This window comes from Urocitellus parryii, chromosome 15, assembly GCF_045843805.1.
Source record: "Urocitellus parryii isolate mUroPar1 chromosome 15, mUroPar1.hap1, whole genome shotgun sequence".
NCBI lineage: Eukaryota > Metazoa > Chordata > Mammalia > Rodentia > Sciuridae > Urocitellus > Urocitellus parryii.
The window spans coordinates 25,051,952-25,074,266 of record NC_135545.1 but is presented as its reverse complement, the minus strand read 5'-3'; the positions used below and the strand labels follow the sequence as shown (position 1 = coordinate 25,074,266).

General features: G+C 34.2%; 1 protein-coding gene across 3 annotated transcripts in view; it reads right to left on the bottom strand.

Moving 5' to 3' along the window:
• Phkb (phosphorylase kinase regulatory subunit beta) overlaps positions 1 to 22,315 on the bottom strand; it is a 220,070-nt gene that overhangs the window by 23,951 nt on the left and 173,804 nt on the right. For 2 of the 3 annotated variants that reach the window (XM_026406881.2, XM_026406883.2), the window contains exons 15-25: positions 19,429 to 19,484; positions 18,799 to 18,892; positions 14,089 to 14,172; positions 13,540 to 13,644; positions 12,346 to 12,428; positions 12,048 to 12,138; positions 8,406 to 8,467; positions 8,157 to 8,319; positions 6,965 to 7,046; positions 4,814 to 4,871; positions 3,607 to 3,697 (exon numbers count right to left, since the gene is read on the bottom strand). In XM_026406881.2, the coding sequence (XP_026262666.2) occupies positions 3,607 to 3,697; positions 4,814 to 4,871; positions 6,965 to 7,046; positions 8,157 to 8,319; positions 8,406 to 8,467; positions 12,048 to 12,138; positions 12,346 to 12,428; positions 13,540 to 13,644; positions 14,089 to 14,172; positions 18,799 to 18,892; positions 19,429 to 19,484 (969 nt within the window). Of the gene's footprint in view, positions 1 to 2,543; positions 2,635 to 3,606; positions 3,698 to 4,813; positions 4,872 to 6,964; positions 7,047 to 8,156; positions 8,320 to 8,405; positions 8,468 to 12,047; positions 12,139 to 12,345; positions 12,429 to 13,539; positions 13,645 to 14,088; positions 14,173 to 18,798; positions 18,893 to 19,428; positions 19,485 to 22,315 lie in introns of all 3 variants that reach the window. The other variant, XM_026406882.2, reaches the window with a different exon arrangement.

The window sequence follows — 22,315 nt, the reverse complement described above, 5'->3', positions numbered from 1 at the left end:
GTGAGTGGATATAAATAACTCTTAAGATAAAATTATTTGAAACAACTTTTGTATTAGAAATTCCCCAGAGAAACTGGAATATGTTGAATAGTTTTATTTTACTGCACAGTCTACACAATTTAGTATTTGAGAAATATACTTTTCCATTCTTTTACAGTTTCTCAGGCAGAACCTTTTGCTCTTTAACAACACTGAGACCTTTTCAAAGGCAGGTGCGAGGTCATACAGTTCTTGTGTAGCCCTCCCTCTATCTGGCATAATGCTAGGTGCCTAATGAGGGTGAAGATCCACGGTGAAAGATCTCTCACCTGTGGAAGTGAATGACACTGCCCACAAGTCTGGGAAAGGAAAAAGCACAAAGGGAAATGGCAAAGAAAACTCAAAGCAGAAAGTGCTGCTGAAGCGGGAAAAAGAATATTCCAGTTTCCTTCACTCCTCTGCATTCTGCTTCCCAAAGGAGTCTGCAGCCTTTCTTCCTCCTCACCAGTGCTTTCTTTCTTCTGTATACAGTGCACAATTATAAGAGGCAGGAAAAAGAAGAGCATATCAAAGCCCTTGTGTTTTCAGAGATCAGGGGAGAAAGTAAACATGGGGTTTTTGCCCCAATATTGTAATGGAGTGAAATCCAAGAAGTACTTTATCATACCATAGTGATATTAACCAGTTAGTCTGAGTATGATTTATTAAAATGTCACTGTGCAAAGAAAAAAACAGAAGGTGCATCATTGCCTCTGGAAGCAATAATGACTAAATCACTATTTCATTCCACAGAGCTTAAGGTGATCTACAAGTGCTTTGTAGAAACAAACTTCAGTTTTTAGGGTAGAATTTCATAAATGAGCTAATACAAACTTTGCTCCATTTTCATTTTTTTTGTAAAGGTTTATGAGGCAATCAATAAATGGACTTCAGGCACCTGGTCATGAAGCTGAGCTGCTGTCCTTCCATGCTTACTCAGTTCTAAAAATGACTATATCCCTGGGAGACTTTATGGTCCGTGGGGCAAAGGTCCACTCATAGCCTCGGGGCAGGCTCTGAAACTTCTTGGGTTTGGGAACAGGATTTCAGGACACAGGCTGCAACCCCACTATGGATATTATATACAACAGACATGACCAACCCAAACCCACCTCTCCTCCTAGTGTCAGGTACCAGTGATCTCAAAAATCTTCCAAAACTTTATGAATGCTCATATGTAGTGGAAGTAACTCTATTTTCAGATATACTATAGGGACCCCAAATCAAGGAAAAATAGTTTCCCAAAGACTGCTTAATTTTCTTTCACAGGTGAAATGGTCCAGGGTAAAAATATAATGCTTTGGCTGGAGGTGAGGCTTCTGGCAAGGTAAGGCACTGGACAAGCTACTTCCCGTATCTTGGTCTACTGACAAATGGGTTTAAAAGTCTCTTGAATAAATTTGGCAAGCACAGAGAAACAACATATGTGAAAAGAAACTCAACTTTTTCTCAGAAGTTTTAAAATTAATACTATTTTTAATTGTTATTAAAATTGTTACTTAAAATCACAGGAAGAAGTAAAATAGCTTATTATTCTAATATTCTAAAAGCTGGATATCAGTATAAAATAATTTTAATCTTAATTAAGAATCTTGCAATATGGTCAATGGGTTGTTTCTACTAAAGAGGGTTATAGCATTTCATATTCCTAAAGCATATTATATCCCTAGGTTAGCTATCAGGAAAACACAATAAAGCACATATATTTCTAAAGAGAAAACAAGCAAATAGATTTTCATTCTAATCAAAGAATGATTCAGCAAGGTAATTAGAGATTACTGAAAACGAAACAAAAAATGAGCAGTCACAAGCCATTCCATATCTTCATGCACAAACTCCCACATTTATCAAGTATCTATTCTATGCCAGATCCATGCTAGGCACACTGGGACATATACTAGACAAGATCTAGGCCTTGATTTCTGGGGGGCTCAAAGCCTACAATGAGGTAAGAGACACACATTCAAATGAATTGGGATTGTGGACAGGTTGTGGGAAGTGTCATAGGCCTGTTACGATAATACACAGGAGAGAAGGGATCACTGCTAGCAGGAGATGGCTCTGTGACAAGAAGGTAACAAAGTTAGCCTTGAGGGTGAAGGATCTAGGGAGCAGCACTGTCATGAAAACTGTGGTTCTGCTTGAATACCATCACCGATCTAAGGGGCAGGAGGAGCTAACGTGAAGTAGAAGGAGAAATGTGTCCTTTGCTATCCACTGCCTTTGCTCTGCTTATCCTAAACCTGTCTGGAGCACTTCAGTAAGTACTATTCCATTTTCTATGTCAGTGTCTGCATTGATCTCAACATAGAAGTTGAAAGTTACAGCTCTAAGGTGCGCAGGAAAAATGAATGTTCATAAAACAACTGAGTTTTTGAGATTGTGCATGTTTTTGCTCAGAGAAGGAGCTTTTTGAAAGAATGCCTGAGCACTGTTGATCTGTTTGTGAGAGGCCTTTGACACTGAGGTGTGCCAGAAACCTTTGTAACTGTGACTGAGTGAATGTCTGAAAAGCAGATACTTACCTGTTTGCCCTGAACTAAAACATTAGTAATGGATGGGGCCAGGCTGTCCACTACTTTACTTAATAGACTTGCTGCACGACGTACAACCGACCTGGGGGCAAAGAAGAGAGCAGGCCAGATGTTCACAAGTCTAAAAGATGATGAATGAATGGGGTCCCGATTAGAGATTTGTAAAAATACATATGGTTGAGTCCTCACATAAGTATTTGGAGGAAACACTGTGAGCCCAAGACATTAGAATTAACAGCTGAAACATTCCAGACTATTGGATCATCCAGAATAAGAGAGGGATGATCCTTCATCCTTACCTCTGCCACCAGGCTGTACCAAAGGCATTATCGGTAACATTATCAATTTTAAAAGAACAAGGAGCCTAAGTATTCCTTTAATTGGGGTGGAGGAAGGGAGTATGGGAAAGAATTAAGAGGGTATTCTTATTTTGCATTAACAAATTCACTATTAAGTCTGTCACTGATACATATGACCTATTCCTATAACCACTTTGTTTCTTTTAGTACCTCATAACCCAATCCCTGGATCAGAGGACTTAGTACTGAATTTTAGAAAGTGCTACAATGAAATACCAGCACTTTTTTTTCTTGATAAAGCCAGAATGTTGGGGGAAGGAATTCACACTGCTATTTTTACATTCTTGAAAAAGTCTTAGAACACAGGGAGAACAGATTTCTTTTTTTTTTTTTAAGTACAGCACATGCAATACATAAGACATTTTCCTACTCAAAGTAAAAATTCATGTGGAATGTTCAGATGGAGAAAATGAAATAAAAATGTAGGTTGAACTTAACTGCAATTTTTTTAAAAAAAAATTCAGGATATCCACAGAAACTGGCCTATAAAAAGCACTTATATTTCTTAATTTCAACATAAATGGTAGTAGTAGAAAATTAAGTCAAAAACTGATAGTTAGTGAAACAAACATTTCCTACTTTTACAGAAGCTTTCATCCACACACCATAAGACCAAAAGACATGTTTAAACCGTAGACTGCAAATAAGCCCACACATTTCAAGCAGCTTGAGTTTCCAAATTCTGTGCATGTTACCTGTTTCCCATGTACCAGAAAAGTAGTAATGTGTGGGGCTATAGAGGAAGAAAATTTCTGGGTAAATGCAGCCCCGTAGCGCACCGCCAACCTGGGTGTGTCAGTGGAAAGCCATAAAAGGGAAAATAGAATAAATAAAACTTCCAGGAGTTTGTTCTTTTAAACATAACATTCAGCATTCTAAATGTTTGCTAGTTAATGATTTAACCTAAGATACAAGCATAATACGTAAAGCAAGAATAGGTTTGCTTAGCCAAAAATAAGAATATAGATCATATTTGAAACTTACTGGGTAAAAAGCAATATTTATTGGCTTGTATGACTTACTGTACTGAGAATTTGAGATTTAATCACAGGATTACTCCATTATTTCTTCTGGGTAGAAATGATATATACTATAAAAATAAGAGTTGAAGTTCTATACATAGGTTATTTGGTATAGCCCCCTTATATTAGAGATTAGAAACCTGAGGCCTAACACTTATAAAAAATTAAATGAGTTATTTGACAAAAATGTACACACACACACTCAATGTTTGTTAAGTTCTGCTAATAAGATGATTAGAACTGCATCAAAATGCAAAGGGTCATAATGTAAGCATATCTTTCCCATTGTGAATTTAAACAACTTTATCTAAATTTACCTAATTCTTTTTTAATCCCCAAGAAGTGACTACCTCTGTAGAACAAATTGGTTATTTTTCATGAAGCAACTATAATCACTGGGATTTATTCGATTTAAATAATAAAGAGAACTATCTTTTAAGTACCTTATTTATAATTAATTGTAATTAAATGAGCCAGTGGTCTCTCTTTGTGGCTTTCTATAAGTTTTTGAAAAACAAAAACTAAAGTACTTTGCTGAGACAGAGGAGGTACAGAGTAGGAAAGAGTCATTAGGATATCATCCCAGGAAATACTCTCCAGGTTGAATCCCTATAGAGGTTTTTATTCTCAGACATTTTCTTTTTTAGAAAAATATTGGGATAGTCACGCTGCAATGAAATGTAGGCACATCCTTAGAAAGTAGATAGTCATGGTGTCATAACCTCAGAGTTTAAAGATAAAAATTAGGGTGAATAACCATCTTTAAGATTGATCCATTATCTTAAAGCTACTGAATATGACAACACACACAAACAAAACAAAACAAAACAAAACAAAAAAAAACCCCAAAACCCACAATGACAGGGACACTAATACAAACCAAAGCTTTTTGCTGCCAGCTCTTCTATAGAGTCTCTCAATGTGATCAGAAACGGTACCTAGACATTGGATAATAGAGTCTTTGATGAAGAAAGCTTTTAATTAAAGACATAACATTTATTCCCCTTTAACAAATGACTCAAATTTTTCATTTTGTTTCTCTAGAGTTGATACATCCACCCATTAATGGTCTGAACTATTTGACAAGTAGAGTGTAAATGTCCCTAGCACTTGTTACTATTTAGACTGAATAAACAATTTTGGTATTTTATTTCTTGAATTCTTACTGTTTTCTTAATTAATATGTAATCTAAGCTTTAAACAGATGCAAATACTATTTTAATTTACTGCAGAAAATAAAAAGCTATAATGAAGTAGCAAATTGAACAAATACCATAGACTTTTTTTGTTTTGTTTTTAGTTGAAGATGAACATATCTTTATTTTATTTGTTTATTTTTACGTGATACTGAGGATCAAACCCAGTGCCTCACGCATGAGCTACAATTCCAGCCCTACTATAGACTCTTAATGTAATGACTCTTTATTTATTTGTTTAATGAAAGTTAACTGAGGCCTTGTTAAGTGTATGCGGCTATCATCTTTCCAATATACAGTAGAGCTCAAAACACACCACTGGGCTTCATTATTTGGCCATAATTATATGTGGTCTGACTTTATGACAGGTTTCATTAGCAAAGAAACAATGTGACGACACCAAAAAGGAAACTGGGTAAAGAACAAGATTTTTAATATTTTAATAGCTTTGTAACAAATTAGATAAAATTATATTCAGATTCTGTAGATATTTGTGATTTTCAATTTACCTTAAGGGTTTACAGATTTAAAACATTTAGAGTCTTTCAAGTTTCTAAGTAAAAGATGAATACTGTTTCCAACTTTACAATAAATGGTTTAAAAAGAATTCCCTCAGCATTTTCATTATCAATTATTTTATATAAATTTTATTTAAAAGCACTACAATAATGATCACTCTGAATTCTAGGTTTCTAAAAAAAAGTTTGATTTTTAAAAATCCTACCTTTTCGTTTTTTAGCTAAAGTTCAGATGTCATTGATTGTCCTCAATCCAATTAAGATTTTGCTTATAGTTTTAGGACTAATTAGAAACATGAAGAATTTTGCTTGAAATTTGCTTAATAATACTCAAGAAGTTTATCTTTTAGCTACCATAATGCAAAACCTAAATAGACTTCATTTGAATAAAAAATTATGCTTAGTTCATTACTAAAACTATAAATATTATTAATTACATTGCTCTTTAGGACACTAACCCAATTTTCCATTCTAACTCAAATCAACATGTGCTTCTGAATAAAGAGTATTTCTAGATGAATCAAAATTTTTTGAGTAGCTAGACATTATGTACTTGAAATATATTCTGTATCATTCTACACTATAAAATGAGCAAAGCAGACTAGAATATAGAACTCAAGGATTCCTTACAGTAATGACCCAAGATAGGAATGTGGATTATAGGATAACTGGATTTTTTCCTTAATGCAGAGAGCATATAGATGTCATTAGAAATGATTTATTCTTTTTTTAAATATTTTGTTTTAGTTGTTGATGGGCCTTTATTTTATTTATTTGTATGTGGTGCTGAGAATAGAACCCAGGGCCTCACGCATGCCAGGCAAGTACATTACCACTGAGCCACAACCGCAGCCCTAGAAACGATTTATTCTTTTTACACATCTTCTGAGTACAATCCTATTATATGCTATGTTCATTCCAAATGGCTGCTGCAGACCATGAAGGAGCTAATTGTTATAGACATAAACTATTCAATAATATTCTTAAAAAATTATAGGAAATAAAACTGGAAACAAAAACTATCAATAAATAACTATGGCATCATCAGAGGTTAACAGTCACAGGCAGAACCCAGGCTCCAATACTGTTCAATCAAAGAAACAATCAAGCATCATTGTATGAAAGCCATTTAGGAATTCATACATTGAACCGTATATTCCACTCTGGGGGTATGAATGCACATTCCTTTTAAAGGGGGAAAAAAAGCTTAATGGAGGACCAAATAACTTTTAGTGGTTATTTTTATCCATATCTGATAGGTGTTCAAGAATAAAGAAGTCCTGTTATTTAAAATGTATCCAATACATGGACTCTTACCTTCCTTTGTGATGAAGTTGGGGCCTTCTCTTTTGAGCAGTATACCCAGCAGGATGGTTTGGCTAGCCAGACAACTACAATCCTAAAGATATAAATCAGTGTGAGGAACTAGAATGAAATAAATACAAGTGCTACCACAGTGGGCAACTAATCACAGAATTACATGATGCAGAGAGGATGTACTCTGTTATGGAATTCAGGAAAGATTGTCACTGATATACCAAGCATAAGATGACATAATACAACTATTTATATTAGATACTTTGGAGATAGAGGGTAGACAACCCAGTTTCCTGGGATAGCAGAATTTAATAATAAAAAATTTCAAGAAATAAACAATATAGAGAAAATATTTGTGTATGAGATTTATTCTGATTCTGCCATACTCTGAGATTTGGCCAAGGCATTTAACCATTCTCTTCTTGACTTCACTTATTCATAAATGGGAGAATAGGTTGCTATCAACCTATTGTTAAGAGATGCTTAGTAGGATAAGATTTGAAGAGTGCTGATCATATATTAGGGCAGTGTGCTATGAGTTTTATCACTATTGTATTCATGCTTAAGTGGATCTATATAACATAGATCAATAACAAGAACTGATGATGTCTGGAAAGATTTACATGTTGTCTACATGCTCACACTAGTATGCTCCAAATAAGATATCAATGTTTACAGTTCTACCAGAATTTCGATTCTTTCAATAAGTCCTACACCCTATCCCTACCTATCCTAATAAAAATGTGGAAAGATAAAATATTAAGTTGCTAAAATATTGAAATGCATGCAATCAGAGAACTATTTTCCTTAGTGACAGGATAGATTTAAAGCAAGCAGTAGACCTAAACACTGGGGCAGGATTGTTAAGATGGGGATGGGAAAGGAAGAGGAAGGGCACTGACAAAAACGTCTGGAGAACCCAGAAGCAACTATCTCTGACTTAAATTCTTTAATGACTCACAATACTTTCATATCCAAGATGGTCCTATTCATTTGCACTCTCATTTAAAATAATTTATGCTAATTTTGTATCAAAAGAACAACCTTTCATGTTTGCCCTGGGTGCAGACCAGCTATCCACTTCCAGACTAATTGCTACCTTCTGAGAGGACAAAAAGACACAGAGCCTGACTCTGGAATTCCTGCTGTAGCAACCTCACTTAGGGCCATGAGGGAATTGCATCTTTCTCACATTCAATTTTTGAAGAATATCATGGGTGGATTTGTTTTTCCATTCAGTAATGGTAACATCTGGTTGTTGCTTCAGTTCAGGGGTATCGGGGGTGCTGCTTTGTCGTTTGACTTTTGAATGTTTGGGAAATTGTAATTCCTCAAAACTCTTAAATTCTGGAAGCCTGGAAATTAAAAGAAAGTGTCTTTAAATTCCTGCTTTCTAATGTAATCACAAGAAACAAAAATTAAATAACAAAAAGGGACTTACTTCTCTGTGTCACTGATTCGTAGGAAGTCAAGTTGTTCTACTACAGCTCCAGATATTAGTGTCTAGAATATGATGGGAAACTCTTATATTCTTCAATCCATACTATTATGTTCAATGCACACACTTTTCTATAAGCAAGAACTACTTTAAATGAAGTTTACTTAAATATATACAGTGTTATCAGTTATAGAAGGCAAGTACCACACTGTTTCAATGAATTTTCAATTTCAGCAATTTAAATTTTTCATTTAGAATTTCTTTTTTTATAGTTTTTTGCATCTCTAGTAAAATTCTCCAACTTGTTATCTAATTTCTTAAACATATTAATCATAGTTATTTTAAAGTCTATTTCTAATAACGCCAATATCTGAACCAAATGTAATTCCATCTCCATAGTCTTTCCTCTTTATTGTTTGAGCTTCTCTCCTAATTTACCTGGTAAATTAAATGCAAGACAGACATTGCATATAAGTCACTGCAGAAATATTTTGAGGGTCTGAATGATGTTGTTTTCTACTTGCCCATCATTTATTCAAATCTTATATTTTTCATCAAAATTGTCTAATTTTTAAAGCATGATTCCATGTATTTATTTTTTTAAATTTGTTTTAATTAGCTACACATGACAATACAATGATCTTGAGATATCATGCATTTGAATCAGATGGGGTATAATTTCTCATTTATTGAGTGTACAGGTTGCAGAATCACATTGGTCATGCAGTCACGTATATACATATGGCAATAATAAAGTCTGTTTTATTCTGCTGTCCTTCCTTTCCCCCCTTCCCCTCCCCTCCCCTCCCATCACTTCTCCCAATCTAATGAGACACACTTTTTTTTTCTTTTTCCTCACTTCGTCATACATGTATTCTGTATAACGATGAGGGTCTCCTTCCATCTTCTGTGCAATTCCCCTTCTCCCTCCCTTTCCCTCCCATGTCTCTTCCCTATCTAGAGGTAATCTTCTTCTCATGCTCTTCCTCCTTACCCCATTTTGAGTCACCCCCCCCTTATATCAGAGAAGACATTCGGGATTTGTTTTTTAGGCATTGGCTAACTTCACTTAGCATAATCTGCTCTAATGCCATCCATTTCCCTGCAGATGCCATGATCTTGTTATTTTTTAAGTGCTGAGTAATATTCCATTGTGTATATATGCCACATTTTTAATCCATTCATCCATTGAAGGGCATCTAGGTTGGTTCCACAGTCTAGCTATTGTGAATTGTGCTGCTATAAACATTGATGTGGCTGTGTCCTTGTGGTATGCTGTTTTTAGGTCTTTTGGGTATAGTCCATGTGTTTCTTATAAAAATTAAAAAATATCTATGTAGATGCTGGAATGCAAGAGACATTTACATATAAAAGCAAGAGTAGATTTATGTTTAATATGACCATCAGATATCTTTAACTCATATCTTTCTTTAAATCTCACTAAAATAATAGTAGAAAAATGTTTAAGGTGTAAACCCACTCAAGTATAAATTCATTAGGACAAAAAGTACAGAGAAGAGCCTCAGGACCTGGAGGCCCAGGATACTGTTGGAAGTAGGGGAGAGGGAGCTAAAAACAGTAGGATTTGGACATTATTATAAAGTGGCTGTAATTCAAAATTTCCACCTCCTTCCCTAAACAGCTAAGAATTTTGTATCACCCTAATTTTGGGGAAACAAGAAGATTTTTCTCTAATTTATTTATTTATTTATTTCAGTGCTGGTAATTAAACTCAGGACCTCGTATATGCTAGGCAAGTACTTTACCATTGAGCTACAATCCTAGCCCTTTTTCTCTGGTTAATAGCTGTGTATCAAGAAAATATAGTAGAAGGCAGAAAAAACAAGAATTAAAAATAGATGAGCTGACAGTTTACATACCTCCCAGTGGGACCTCTGTGTCCCTTCTCCTACCCTGTTCTCAGGACATGGAAGGAAAGTGTGTATCATTTAGTCATGACAGTTTGTTTTTTGGAGAAACTGAAGAGCCTTGGAGAAAAGACTTCCAGATATTGGCTCCTGAGACTTCCCTCATAGAGGCTTTTGCCACCAGACCAATTTATAAGGACATTCATCAAGCCTTGAATCCTTTCTCCCCAAACATAGCTTCCTATAAAATTTTTACTCCTTTATTCTTACAAATGAATGGTAGCTAAAGATTACCAGATATATGAAAAATATCTTCAACATGAAAGACTGAGAAAAAGAAACCTGAAAGCGCTAATGCAGGGGGCTGGGGATTTGACTCAGTGGTACAGTGACTATGTAGCATGCAGATAGCCCTGGGTTCATTCGATCCTGAGCACCGCAGAAAAAGAAATAATAAAAAAAAGTATCAATGGGATAATATAGAGGAGAGGGAAATTTCAAAAACTTTTAGTTCATATCCTTAAAAAACAACACAAAATGTGACATCTATAAAACAAGAACAGGCTACTATGAAAAGGAAAAATTAAAAACATAATAGGCAAAATGTAAAACTCAATAGAAGAGCTGCAAAATTAAAATCTAAGAAATTGCTCAGAAGCATTACAAAAAGACAAAGCAACAAAAGATAAGGCGAAAAATTATAATTTAGGAAAAAATCATTAAGTATGCAAAATGCAACTACCAGGGCTGGGGTTGTGACTCAGTGGTAGAGCGCTTACCTAGCCTGTGTGAGGCACTAGATTCAATTCTCAGCACACATATAAATAAATGAATAAAATAAAGGTCCATCAACACCTAAAAAAATGTTTTAAAAAATGCAACTACCAGTGAATGGGTATATAAACACATCATTTATAACACCACCTGCATAGGTCCTCCTTGTAAATTTTCCTTTCTTAAAATTGAGCACCTACTATGTGAAAGACCCTGTGGGATCATCACAATTATTTCGTAGAAAATAAGACATGTAAGTTCATGATGGACTACAATTCAAATAGTTAAGTTAAAGGTCATAAAAGTATGGTAAAGCAGAGAAGTGTCATTTCTAGTCTGTGTCTTTTTGCAGAATTGGCCTTTAAAATTTCTAAGACTTCAAAATCCAGAGATCTTAAAAGGAAGAATATTCCCAGCACAAGAAACAGCATGAGCAGAGGGGCAGAACTCCACAAAACTCAGTGCACAGTAATTAATTTGTATTGGCTGAAGCACAAAAAGTGTTTAGTAGAAGATAATGGTGGACAGAGAAGCTGCTGACTATCAGGGAACAAAAGAGGGTTCATGAAATTTATGAGATGTGAAAATAATGCTGTGATGTTCAAATGGAATGAGGATTTCTACTACAAAATCCTGGTTGATGTTGTAGTAGAAAAAGGAAAAGAGCACTGAATCAGCAGTCAACTAACTTGTGCCTACAAGCCCAAGATTACGTAGCAGGTCACTTCTGTACTTCTGGACCCCAGCTTCCTCAAATGCAAAAACGAGGTTAAAGATGAGCTTCTCTGACCTTAACATTCTGCTTAGGAAACAACTGCAAATGTTCAAGCAACTGACTGGTATAATCAATCAGATAAACTGGGATAGTGACAACAGGAATAGGAAGATAAATACATAATGAAACTTTAGGACAAAAACCTTAAATAGAACATATATTAAGAAATATCTGTACTTCAGATTAATTGTCCTAAAAACAGAAACACACTGAAATTCAAGAGACTACCTGTAGACGATCAACATGAACTTTGACTCCTCCAATCATCCCTTTTTTAAAAGCTGCCAGCATATCTAATATGGGGTTGAACCGGCTACCTCTAGAAATAAAAGATGCAAACAAATGAGCATATTAACAACATAATGGAAAATCAATAATCAAATACTAAGTGTATTTCATATATGCAAAACATTCTGCTACATGATTATAGAGGGATACAAAAAAATACAAGGAGGCCCTGCTTCCAAAGGGTTTACTGTGTTAATGACTGTAAGATACATGCATTTTATTTCTTTCAGCAACCTACCTTATATTGTCTTCCCGGATAAGAACAAGGAAAAGTGGACGTCCATGCATTTTCCAATATTGCTTAATGAACTGTAGTGCATTCTATCAAAATATGAGTAAGGTATGGTGTAATGGCACAGTATCTGAGCAAATTAAGATCCTTAATCATGTGAGGCAAAGAGCCAACAACACTCTTAAATATCAAAACAGTTCACAATTAAACCTTGAATAACTCAGACTACTTACAAGTAGAGAAATCATTTTGATTTCAAAATTTGTTCTTACAAGTAATCATATATATCACCCACGTTTTAAGGCTTCCTTGCTCATACACATGTTTATTCTCTCTTTGCCTAAAAAAAATACAGTCTAGGAATGGTACCAGAAAGAAAACAAAGCCACCTGTTAACATTCAGAACCTTAATTCTCACTCCATGTTACTTCAGATTTATATTACAACAGGTAGGAGAGACTGAATTGAATCAGTTAAAACCATCAGCAAAGTGGAAGGAGTTCTTTAACTATATTTATCCTACTTATCATCATCATTATAATATTAAAGATTTATATAACACTTCATCCCATGCCAGGCACTATTCTAGATGCTTTACACATACTAACTCAATCTTCAGAACAACCCTATTATTATTCAGTTTTACAGATAAGGAAGCAGAGGTACAGAAGAGCTAAATAACTTGCCTAAGAACACACAGCTGATAAGTGATAGTCAACATTTTGACAAATGCAATTTGATTCCAGATTTCAGGCTCTGGACCATGATTCCAAGCTTCTCTACTTTACAAGTAGGAAAGGGAGTATAGAAGGTTTTAATTTACAGAGATATGAGTTAGTTGAGGTCTTTCTGGACATTCTTCATAATTATTCTGCCAATTTAATTTTTGTTCAAAAAGAGATAAAACTATTACTATCATAGAGTTTAAAATAGTTCTCTATCTGATTTTACAAAACTTTATCTTTTATTCCATTTGTAGGAAAGTATAACAAGCAATGTCATACTATTTGATATAAGACATACTCTATCTAATTATTCTAATGCTGCAAGTAATCTAAACTCTTTCTCCAATGGTATTGCTTTACTTTCGTATTTTACACTGTGTTAATAGACACCCAGGAACACTCAATTTAACAACATGTGATAAAATCAGTGAAAACAATGTCATCCCATTTCAATCAAAAGGCAGTCTAAAGTTACCTTTATGTCATCTATCAGCAATAAAACATCTTGAGACATGTAGAAATCACTTAGGTCAAAGATGATAGGGTAACAAACCACAGTCTTTCCCAGAATACGGTAAATCTATAAGGAAAAAAAAAAAAAAACAACACAAATATACTAAAGGCAAAGGTGCAATATCTTAAGTCTTATAGATATTAAATTGATGCTTAATTCTGAAAGCAAATGAATCATATAAAAACCATATAATACTATTTTTTCAATGTCCTGATTGAATTAGTATGCTAATAAAGTAAACCACCTTTATTAAGAAAAGTCTGTGTTTGAGTTAGTATTGTTATAAATTAAAGTATTTTACAAAGCTTAGAAATAATATAGCAGTGAGATTCCCAGAAAGCTCCTGTGACATGATGAAAAATAAATAAGATTTACTTGCAGAAAACAATAATCCAGATAATTAGCCCAAGTACATAGTGCAACATGACAATGGATGGATAACAGGTCACAAATCATTTCAGAGGCGGCATTACAATTGAAATACATCTATAAGAAAAAATTTGTGAGTACCTTTGATGTACCGAGGCAGCCAATGGGCCTATCTGGCCTTCCGGAAAGTCCTAACTTTTCATTGATGCCCAGGTGGAAATAAGCCTGTAACACACAGTTTGTGAAGTAGAATCAGGCAGGAATCAACACTTTTGTTTTTCCTATTTTCTTCCCCTTGACTATTATCCTGCTAATTTATGGTCTTTCTTGAGAAAAAGAGATCAGGGGAACCTCTTCCAAGGACTACAAGCCAGCAAAAGCTGTCAACCTACATTTTGGGTTACTGAGTTCTTAAGAACAAAATGTTTGCAGATCCACTAATGAACATTCTAAAATATGACATTGCTATTGTCATAAATGTTAAACTTGAATGGCTCTATTTGATTTATAAAAGAACTCAAAGAGACAAATTACTCCTGTGTCATTAGAACAATTTGACTATTTTTAGTAAAAAAAAAATAGAAAAAATAAAACAGGATCATATATCTCCTGGGTGTCCACCTCCAAGTATTTCCCACCAAAATGGAATCTTTATTGATTTTTCTGATAATATAAATATTATTTTTTAAAAAATGTATTTTTTAGTTGTAGACGGACACAATACCTTTATTTATTTATTTTTATGTGGTGCTGAGGATCAAACCCAGTGCCTCACACTTACTAGGCAAGCTCTCTACCACTGAGACACAACCCCAACTCCAATATAAATACTCTTTTAACCCCTTACACATTCATGTAATATACAATCTGTCTAGTATTCTAATTTTTAAACTTAATATTGTTTTGCTCCAATTTCAACATGGTAAAATTAGTCTATGCATTTTCTTTACATTTCAATGTTGAAATGACTAAAGACATATAACAAATAAGAAGAAAAAGTCTGTAGAAATATAAGAAAAGAGGGTGCCACAGTGGAGTAGAAAGTTCTAGAATTTATATAAGGTAAAAATGAATAGTTAGAATGAATTAGGAGTTAATCAATGCCAGAGATGAGCATTTAATCCAACTAAGATACCCTTAATCCATTTAACATCCACCCCATCAATTTTTTGTTATTTTAAAAATAATTCAGGGCTGGGGATGTGGCTCAAGCGGTAGCATGCTCGCCTGGCATGCGTGCGGCCCGGGTTCGATCCTCAGCACCACATACCAACAAAGATGTTGTGTCCGCCAACTAAAAAATAATAAATATTAAAAAAAATTCTCTCTCTCTCTCTCTCTCCTCTCTCTCTCTTTAAAAAATAAAAAATAAAAAATAATAATAATTCAATTAACATCTCTGGACAGTAGGAAATTTTGTATACAGGATAATTTCCCAAACTACTTTGATCAAAGAGAATGTACCATCTCTCTGAAACACAATGCCTGATTGGTTACCCTCTAAAATAATGTGCCAATTTACATTGGCATTTATAGCACATAGGCTTTTTTTGTCATTTTCTTCGATCAAAGTGATATTTCAAATTACTTTGAACTAATATATTGAAATATTTTGTGGTTGAACATTTTCTGATATATTAAGTTACTTTTGAAAGTTCTATAATTTTTCTCACTTGTTCTCTTTTCATCTGGATATCTGTCATTCTTTTTGATTTATAAGAGATGTTGAGGATATTACCCTTTGAGTATTCTACCAGTTTGCTCTTCTTCAGTGTTGTTATGAAATGTGAGACTGACTACATAGTAGGTCAAACATCATTTCAGCATGTGGTATTTAAATATAAACATTTTTCTACTAGAATGTTTCACAAGCCCCTTTGATGTACTAGGTTGTTTATGCTATATTTAGTTAAATTTTTCAGTTGTTTTCTGAGTGGCTTCCTGGCACTGGTACCATTCTAAGAATGGACTTCTCCTCCCAATAATCATATAAATATTCTATTTTTTTTTATTCTGGTGATTTTATATTTAGATTACCTGAAAAATATTCAAAATTGTAATTTGTCTATAATTTATTTTTGTATTTGATGAGGTAAAAAACAAAATCTAACCTAAATTTTTTTTTAATGAAAAATCAAAGCAAGTGTATCTGCACAATCTGCTGATTGTGGTTTGAACTGATGCAAATAACAACTTCATCATATACAAAATTAATGTTGTTTCCAGGTTCTTTATATAGTCTGTCATGTCACAGTTGGCTGTTTCTCTGTCTCCTTTGGCATTGTACATTCTTCAAGGATAGCATCCCCTGAGTTGGCTCTGTGCCTGGCATATAGCTGATACTCAGGAATACTTGATGGATGAATGAGGGAGCAACTGAATGTCCTCCTGAGCCACTGTGCTCTGAATATTGATTCTAGAATAGCACTGGTTTTAGACAAAGTCAACAGGCCAGGAAAAAAAAAATACTCTATAAGCATTATATTACATGGCTGCATTGAAACTATAGCAAGAACACAAGATGGAGTCTCCTTTTCTTTCAAATATTTTCAAAAATAAAAGTATGTCTAAACTATTTTAGATTTCATTTAGATAAGTGGTTAATCATGCACAAGTTAGGGTTCTCAACCCTACAAGATTGAGAACTCTCAAATAGTATTCTTTAATACAGTAAAAGGATTCTCCTTAGCTTTCTAAACTATATTACAGTAGGTCTGTGACCATGTAGACAGTGCATTCTAGGGCACAGATAATGCTGTCCACCTTATATTCATTCACACCATTTAATACTGAAATATATAGTTGTCCAAACCACATAAAAATACAGAAGTACTTCATACTAAGTCTGCACCATACAGCAGAACTCTGTGTTCAGACCACCATGAAGCAAATCACACCACAGTGGCCGCACTGTGAACATTAACCTCACACTATAGAAGTCCTGCCCTCAGCTCTTTGCCCTCACTTCCTCTTCAGTGGGTTGAAAGAGAGTGTAGCTTCTTAGAAGAAAAGGATCAGTTACTGGAGTAGAGATGTGTGCATCAACTAAGATTGAGGAAATACCTTTACTTTCAAAAAGCAGACTTATATGGAGCAGTATGCTAAGCAATACATTTTAGTTGATAGAATCTCAAAGAGGAGTTAGTTTGGAACATAAAGGCTGCAGCCACAAAGAACAATCTTCCTTCTTAACACATGCATAGGGAAGCTGGGTTCTTGGTTACAAATCTGTCTTTTTAGCCATACCACACAACCAAATTGTAAATAATTTGTTAACACCCTCTTTAAAACAATGAAATATAAGCCTCTGTGATACCACAGCACATTGTGCAAACACTTATTACAGCAATTATCAAACAGACTATCATTAACTATTTTTTTCCTTCCATACCAGTAGACTCAAAGGTCATTTAAGTGTCCTACAGAGCTGTGTATATAGCAAGTATTTGCTTATAAATGAATAAAATGTCAAATTCAGATAATTTGCTAGCCATGTTGGCCTTTTACATCTTGACTGTATGTTATCTGGTAGACTCAGGTACCATAAAACAATTTTGCTAATATTAATTAGACTTGAGAAAATGAATTTGGGCTAATTTACTTTAAGGGTATATTCATGAAAGACTAACCATTTGTCACCATTCTCTAGACCTTTCAGTGAAAGACCATAAAAGTTTGTCATAAGGAACTATCTGTATAACCTTATTCAGACAAGGACACTGTGTGAGAGCTTTGGATTCGGGAATGCTTTTCTCCTGTTGCTTCCTATCCTTGCTTTGTAGTTCTTCATTTCCCTCTTGATCTCATGTATCATCTTCTACTTTAAAATATAGCTCCTCATCATTTACATCTTGGTATAACTTTAAAATGTTAATTATTCATAGGAGTCTTATGTACTAGGAAGACGGTAAGACTCTAAGTTTGTTAGGAGGTATAAGGACCCTTTAAGAAGTGGTGTTCCTGGTGACCTGACAGCCAGATTCTGGGTTGTGTTGCCTACAGATAAGAAAGATCCAGCCTGATGACCAGAAATTATGGGTTCCTGCATTTTCCCATGTAATGTGCACCTCACTTCTCTATGCCTTCATTCCCTTGTAACATAAAGGCTTTGACCACAACCACTACATTATAATCAACTTAACCTTGATTACTTGACAGAAACTGTTACAAACACTTCTGCTAAACTCTGGGGAGTTTGTTACTGTATTGTTTTTAAAAATTACCAAATAAAAATGGTAGTTTATGAGTAAATATGAGTCAACAATTTCCTGTCTCTAATGAGTAAGAATAGTCATAAACACAGGCACTTTTTGGATCCAGCTGCAGAGCAAAAGCTACCTTTTAAGCTCATCCTAAATAGGCATATAACTACATCAAAAATAAATTCAAACATTATTTTATAATTTCTTTTGGAGACCCACCAAACCAAAGGAGTAGGAATTACTTCAGAGTCTAAGTTGTAAGACAAGAGAAAAAGGGAAGTAGTGATTTAAAAAAAAATTTAGATGAGTTTAATGGTGAATAAAAATGGAAAAAAATCAAAATATAAAGGATAGTTTTACATATGACAACTAAAATTAAGACTTAATTTAAGTGCTTAGTGTAAGTCGGTAATAGATTTTTGCTAGGAGTAAAATATCAGTAAGACCTATATAAAATGTTCACAATACAATGCATTAAATTAACAATACCCAATATAATGGACTTCTAACTTACTTTAAAACCTTGGTATTAATGATCATATCCCAGAATTAGATTTTAACAATGCATCTTGCTTATAAACTAAGTCCAATCACTATGCTCTATTTCCTTCACAAAGGAGCAAGAAAGCACAGAAGCAGAATCACTTACTTTCACAAGCTCTTGCTGAGGCCATATCTGAATGGGTTCCACCTGCTGAGGAGTTTGAGTTTGAATACCATATGTGTTAAGAAAAACTTGAAGGCTAAAGAACATAGGGGGAGGGAGAGAGAGAGAGAGAGATTTTTAAACAATGCATTTATAGTTTAGGAAATGGTGAATGAGGAAGATAAAAGGGGATGGAGGGGATGGACTATGAACTACATTAACTTGGAACATATTATTCAGTTTGTTAAATCAGCAATATGCAATTTATACTGGAATCCAGAAGCCCTCCTAGATTTTTTCCAAAGCATCATATGTGCTTTGGAGGCTGGCAGGAAGGATGAGTACTGATTTTGGGAATCCTCATAATGTGTTTCACAAATTTCTTATAACTATGCCCCAGACATCAATGGCACTGGTCACAGATTTTAACATTCACATGAACTAAGATAAAACTATTTTTCAACATGAAAAGAATGTTGTTCTGGCACTTAAAATGATGTTAACAACATTCTTAAAACCCTGTGAAGAGGTCTATAAAATTAATCTCTACTATTATATCAATACAGTAAGCATAAAGCCATTATTCCCTTTCCCCTCCCCACAAAAGAAACACCACCCATCTGAATTTCATACCGTTGGCTTTCTGCTACAAGTGCTACGTGAACCACCAAATCATTTTCCAGTGGGCCCTGTAATACAGAATAAGGGAGGAGAAAACATTTTAAAAGATTTGGTCATCATCAGCTACAATGAGAATCAAGGACAATATTAACTATCTCTAAGCAGTTCATTAAAATGATGGACACCAGCTGGCTCTAAGCAGCAGCCTCTCTTTCCTTGCTTGCCATTGCCTACTAATCAATTTGATAGTGTAGACAGAGTAATGGAACACCAAGGAATGGAAAGCCATAAATCTCATCACCACCAGAGGGGCTAGTCTGTCAGGGCTATTTTGAATGATGCATAAGAGTAGTTTGGGGACTGAGAGTCATTTTCTATCATTTAACTCTGAAGGGAAGAGGAGGAACTAAAAATAAAAGTCCAATTTATGTATTCCTGTTTTAGAAAATGATTGTGGGTTAAAACTATCCATTTGACATCTTAACCACATATAAGGTTATTCTCTTTCTTTTTAGTCAATTTCCTTTGGTACTTCATACACTGAAATAGCTTTATTCTAGTATATAGTTCCTATGGTTGAGAATGAACTACCCAGTTGACTATATAATTAGCATTATGTTCATTAAATTCAAGCTGTTGGACTTAATAGTTCTAATCAAAGACAGCACTGGATATTTGCTGCTCTTTTTTTGTGTGTTGAAAAGATTCACTATAACATATATTATACATTGTTAAAATGAACCCAATTTTGAGCCTGTATATAATCAACAGAGAACATTAACAAGCACCAATAAATTACAGTACTAGGGAGCTCTGAAAATACTGATCAGATATAATTCCTTTATAGTAATGAATCCAACATTCCCAATAGTATGCTGTAAAGCATTTGATTTACAATCAGTCAGTTCCTCTCTATGGTATTCAATATGCCACTAGAATTTATGTATGGTGGCAGGCAAGAAACACCAGAATACATATATCAGTAGTAAATATCATACAATCAAAGGGATGGTTCCCAGAATCATTATGAAAGTACCATGATGATGAAAGTACCAGAATTCCATGTGATTTAAATGAATGTATAAGAGAAAATATGTTACAACCCAACAAAACAAATACACATTAAAAATGTTATAAATTATATTTTTATTTGATAAAGAGCTCATAATTAAATGTTCCTCAAAAGTACGAGAAAAAATTATTTAGAATCTGAGATTTCTAACAACAAATAAAAAAAAAAAAAACTAAGCCAATGAGACCTAGTATTTACTTCATCAAAAACAGGATTAACCTTAGAGTGGGCCATTATCTATAATCTTCAGGGTAATTATGGAATTCTTAAATGAAAAGCAAGTGAAAACATATACTAGAATACAGATGTTATTTCAGCAACAATAAATAAGGCAGTTTATAGATTCTAATTGGCAAATTAGTATCTTCTTTTTGAATCATAGGCCTGTTTAGAATAATGTTGTTTCCATTTGTATGACAGAGTACTCAGATCTAAAATGGCCCCTATACATGCTGAATCACAGTAAGCATTTGATTTGGGTTTATTAGATGGCTAAAGAACTCCTTAACTATAAAAGCCCAGCATTTCAGAAAGTTCTGATTCATGAACCATTTACCATAAAGGGGTTGGGCCTTCAATTTCCATCCAAGTAGGACAACTCACCCCATTCTCCACCCACAAAAACAATTCAGAACAGAAAATATCACCTCGATAACTTCCTCCCTTTCACCACAAAAGTTGGATCTTTTCTCTATTTTTATCATTTTCTTCCAACTACCAACATTGTTGTCTAAAACCCATGATGTAACTTCCTAATATTAATTAGTATCACTTTTTTCCTGAATGGTATTTTCTCTAATAATATTGCAATATTTTCGGCTTTTATATTCAGATGTACACACACAAATGCACATATAATACATGCACACATATACTTAAGCTCTGTATAGTGCCATCATTCTCCACTTTATATGCATTCATTCACTCATTCATTTGACCAAAAGCATAACAATATACAGGACTCCATGTTAGACCTTAACATTTATAGATGAATACAGTCTACTGTTCTTCTTTGAGGAGTTCAAAGTCTACTGGAAGAGATGAATAACAGATAAGTTTTCACGTGTATATTATCACATAAAAGTTATTTCACTGGTATTTTTGGCAGATCTACCTCATTAGAAAAATGGCTTCAGGGCATTTTAATTATATGTATACACCATGTTTTATTTAATAAATGTTTATTTTATTGGACATTTAGGTGTTTTCTAATTTTCCATTTCTCCAAAGAATATAATTAATTGTCTTTAAGAGAATTATTGATGATTTAGAATGAGAACTAAGTACATTACTAAGAAACTAAGATATGAGACAAATGAACATAATATCTGACACATACAACAACTTTTAGGGTACTAATTCTTGCTGCAGTTATACTTATTGTTATTTTCAAACCTACCAAAGGACAGTTGCTCGGTTCTTCTTTGTTGAGATGTTCTGTTAAAACCCATGTCACCCTAGATTGCATTGCCTTGTACCATTTTAAGACATGTGAACCATCCATTATCCTATTTTATATATAGGTTAGTTATTCCCCAAAGAATTCTTGACATCTTTTAAAAGATGGTGGTTTTCCATCTTCCTTAATTCTGTGGTCTGAATATTTGGCTCCCCTACCCTCCAAATTCATGTTGAAATTTTAACCCTGAGGTGATGGTATTAAAGGGTGAGTGCTTTAGGATATGATTAGGTCATGGGTGTGACACCCTCACGAATGGGACTGATGCCCTTATAAGAGTGGCTGGGGAGTAACTCTTTCTACCATGTGAAGACATGAGAAGACACCATTGTGAATTAGAAAACAGATCCACACCCAGACACTGAATC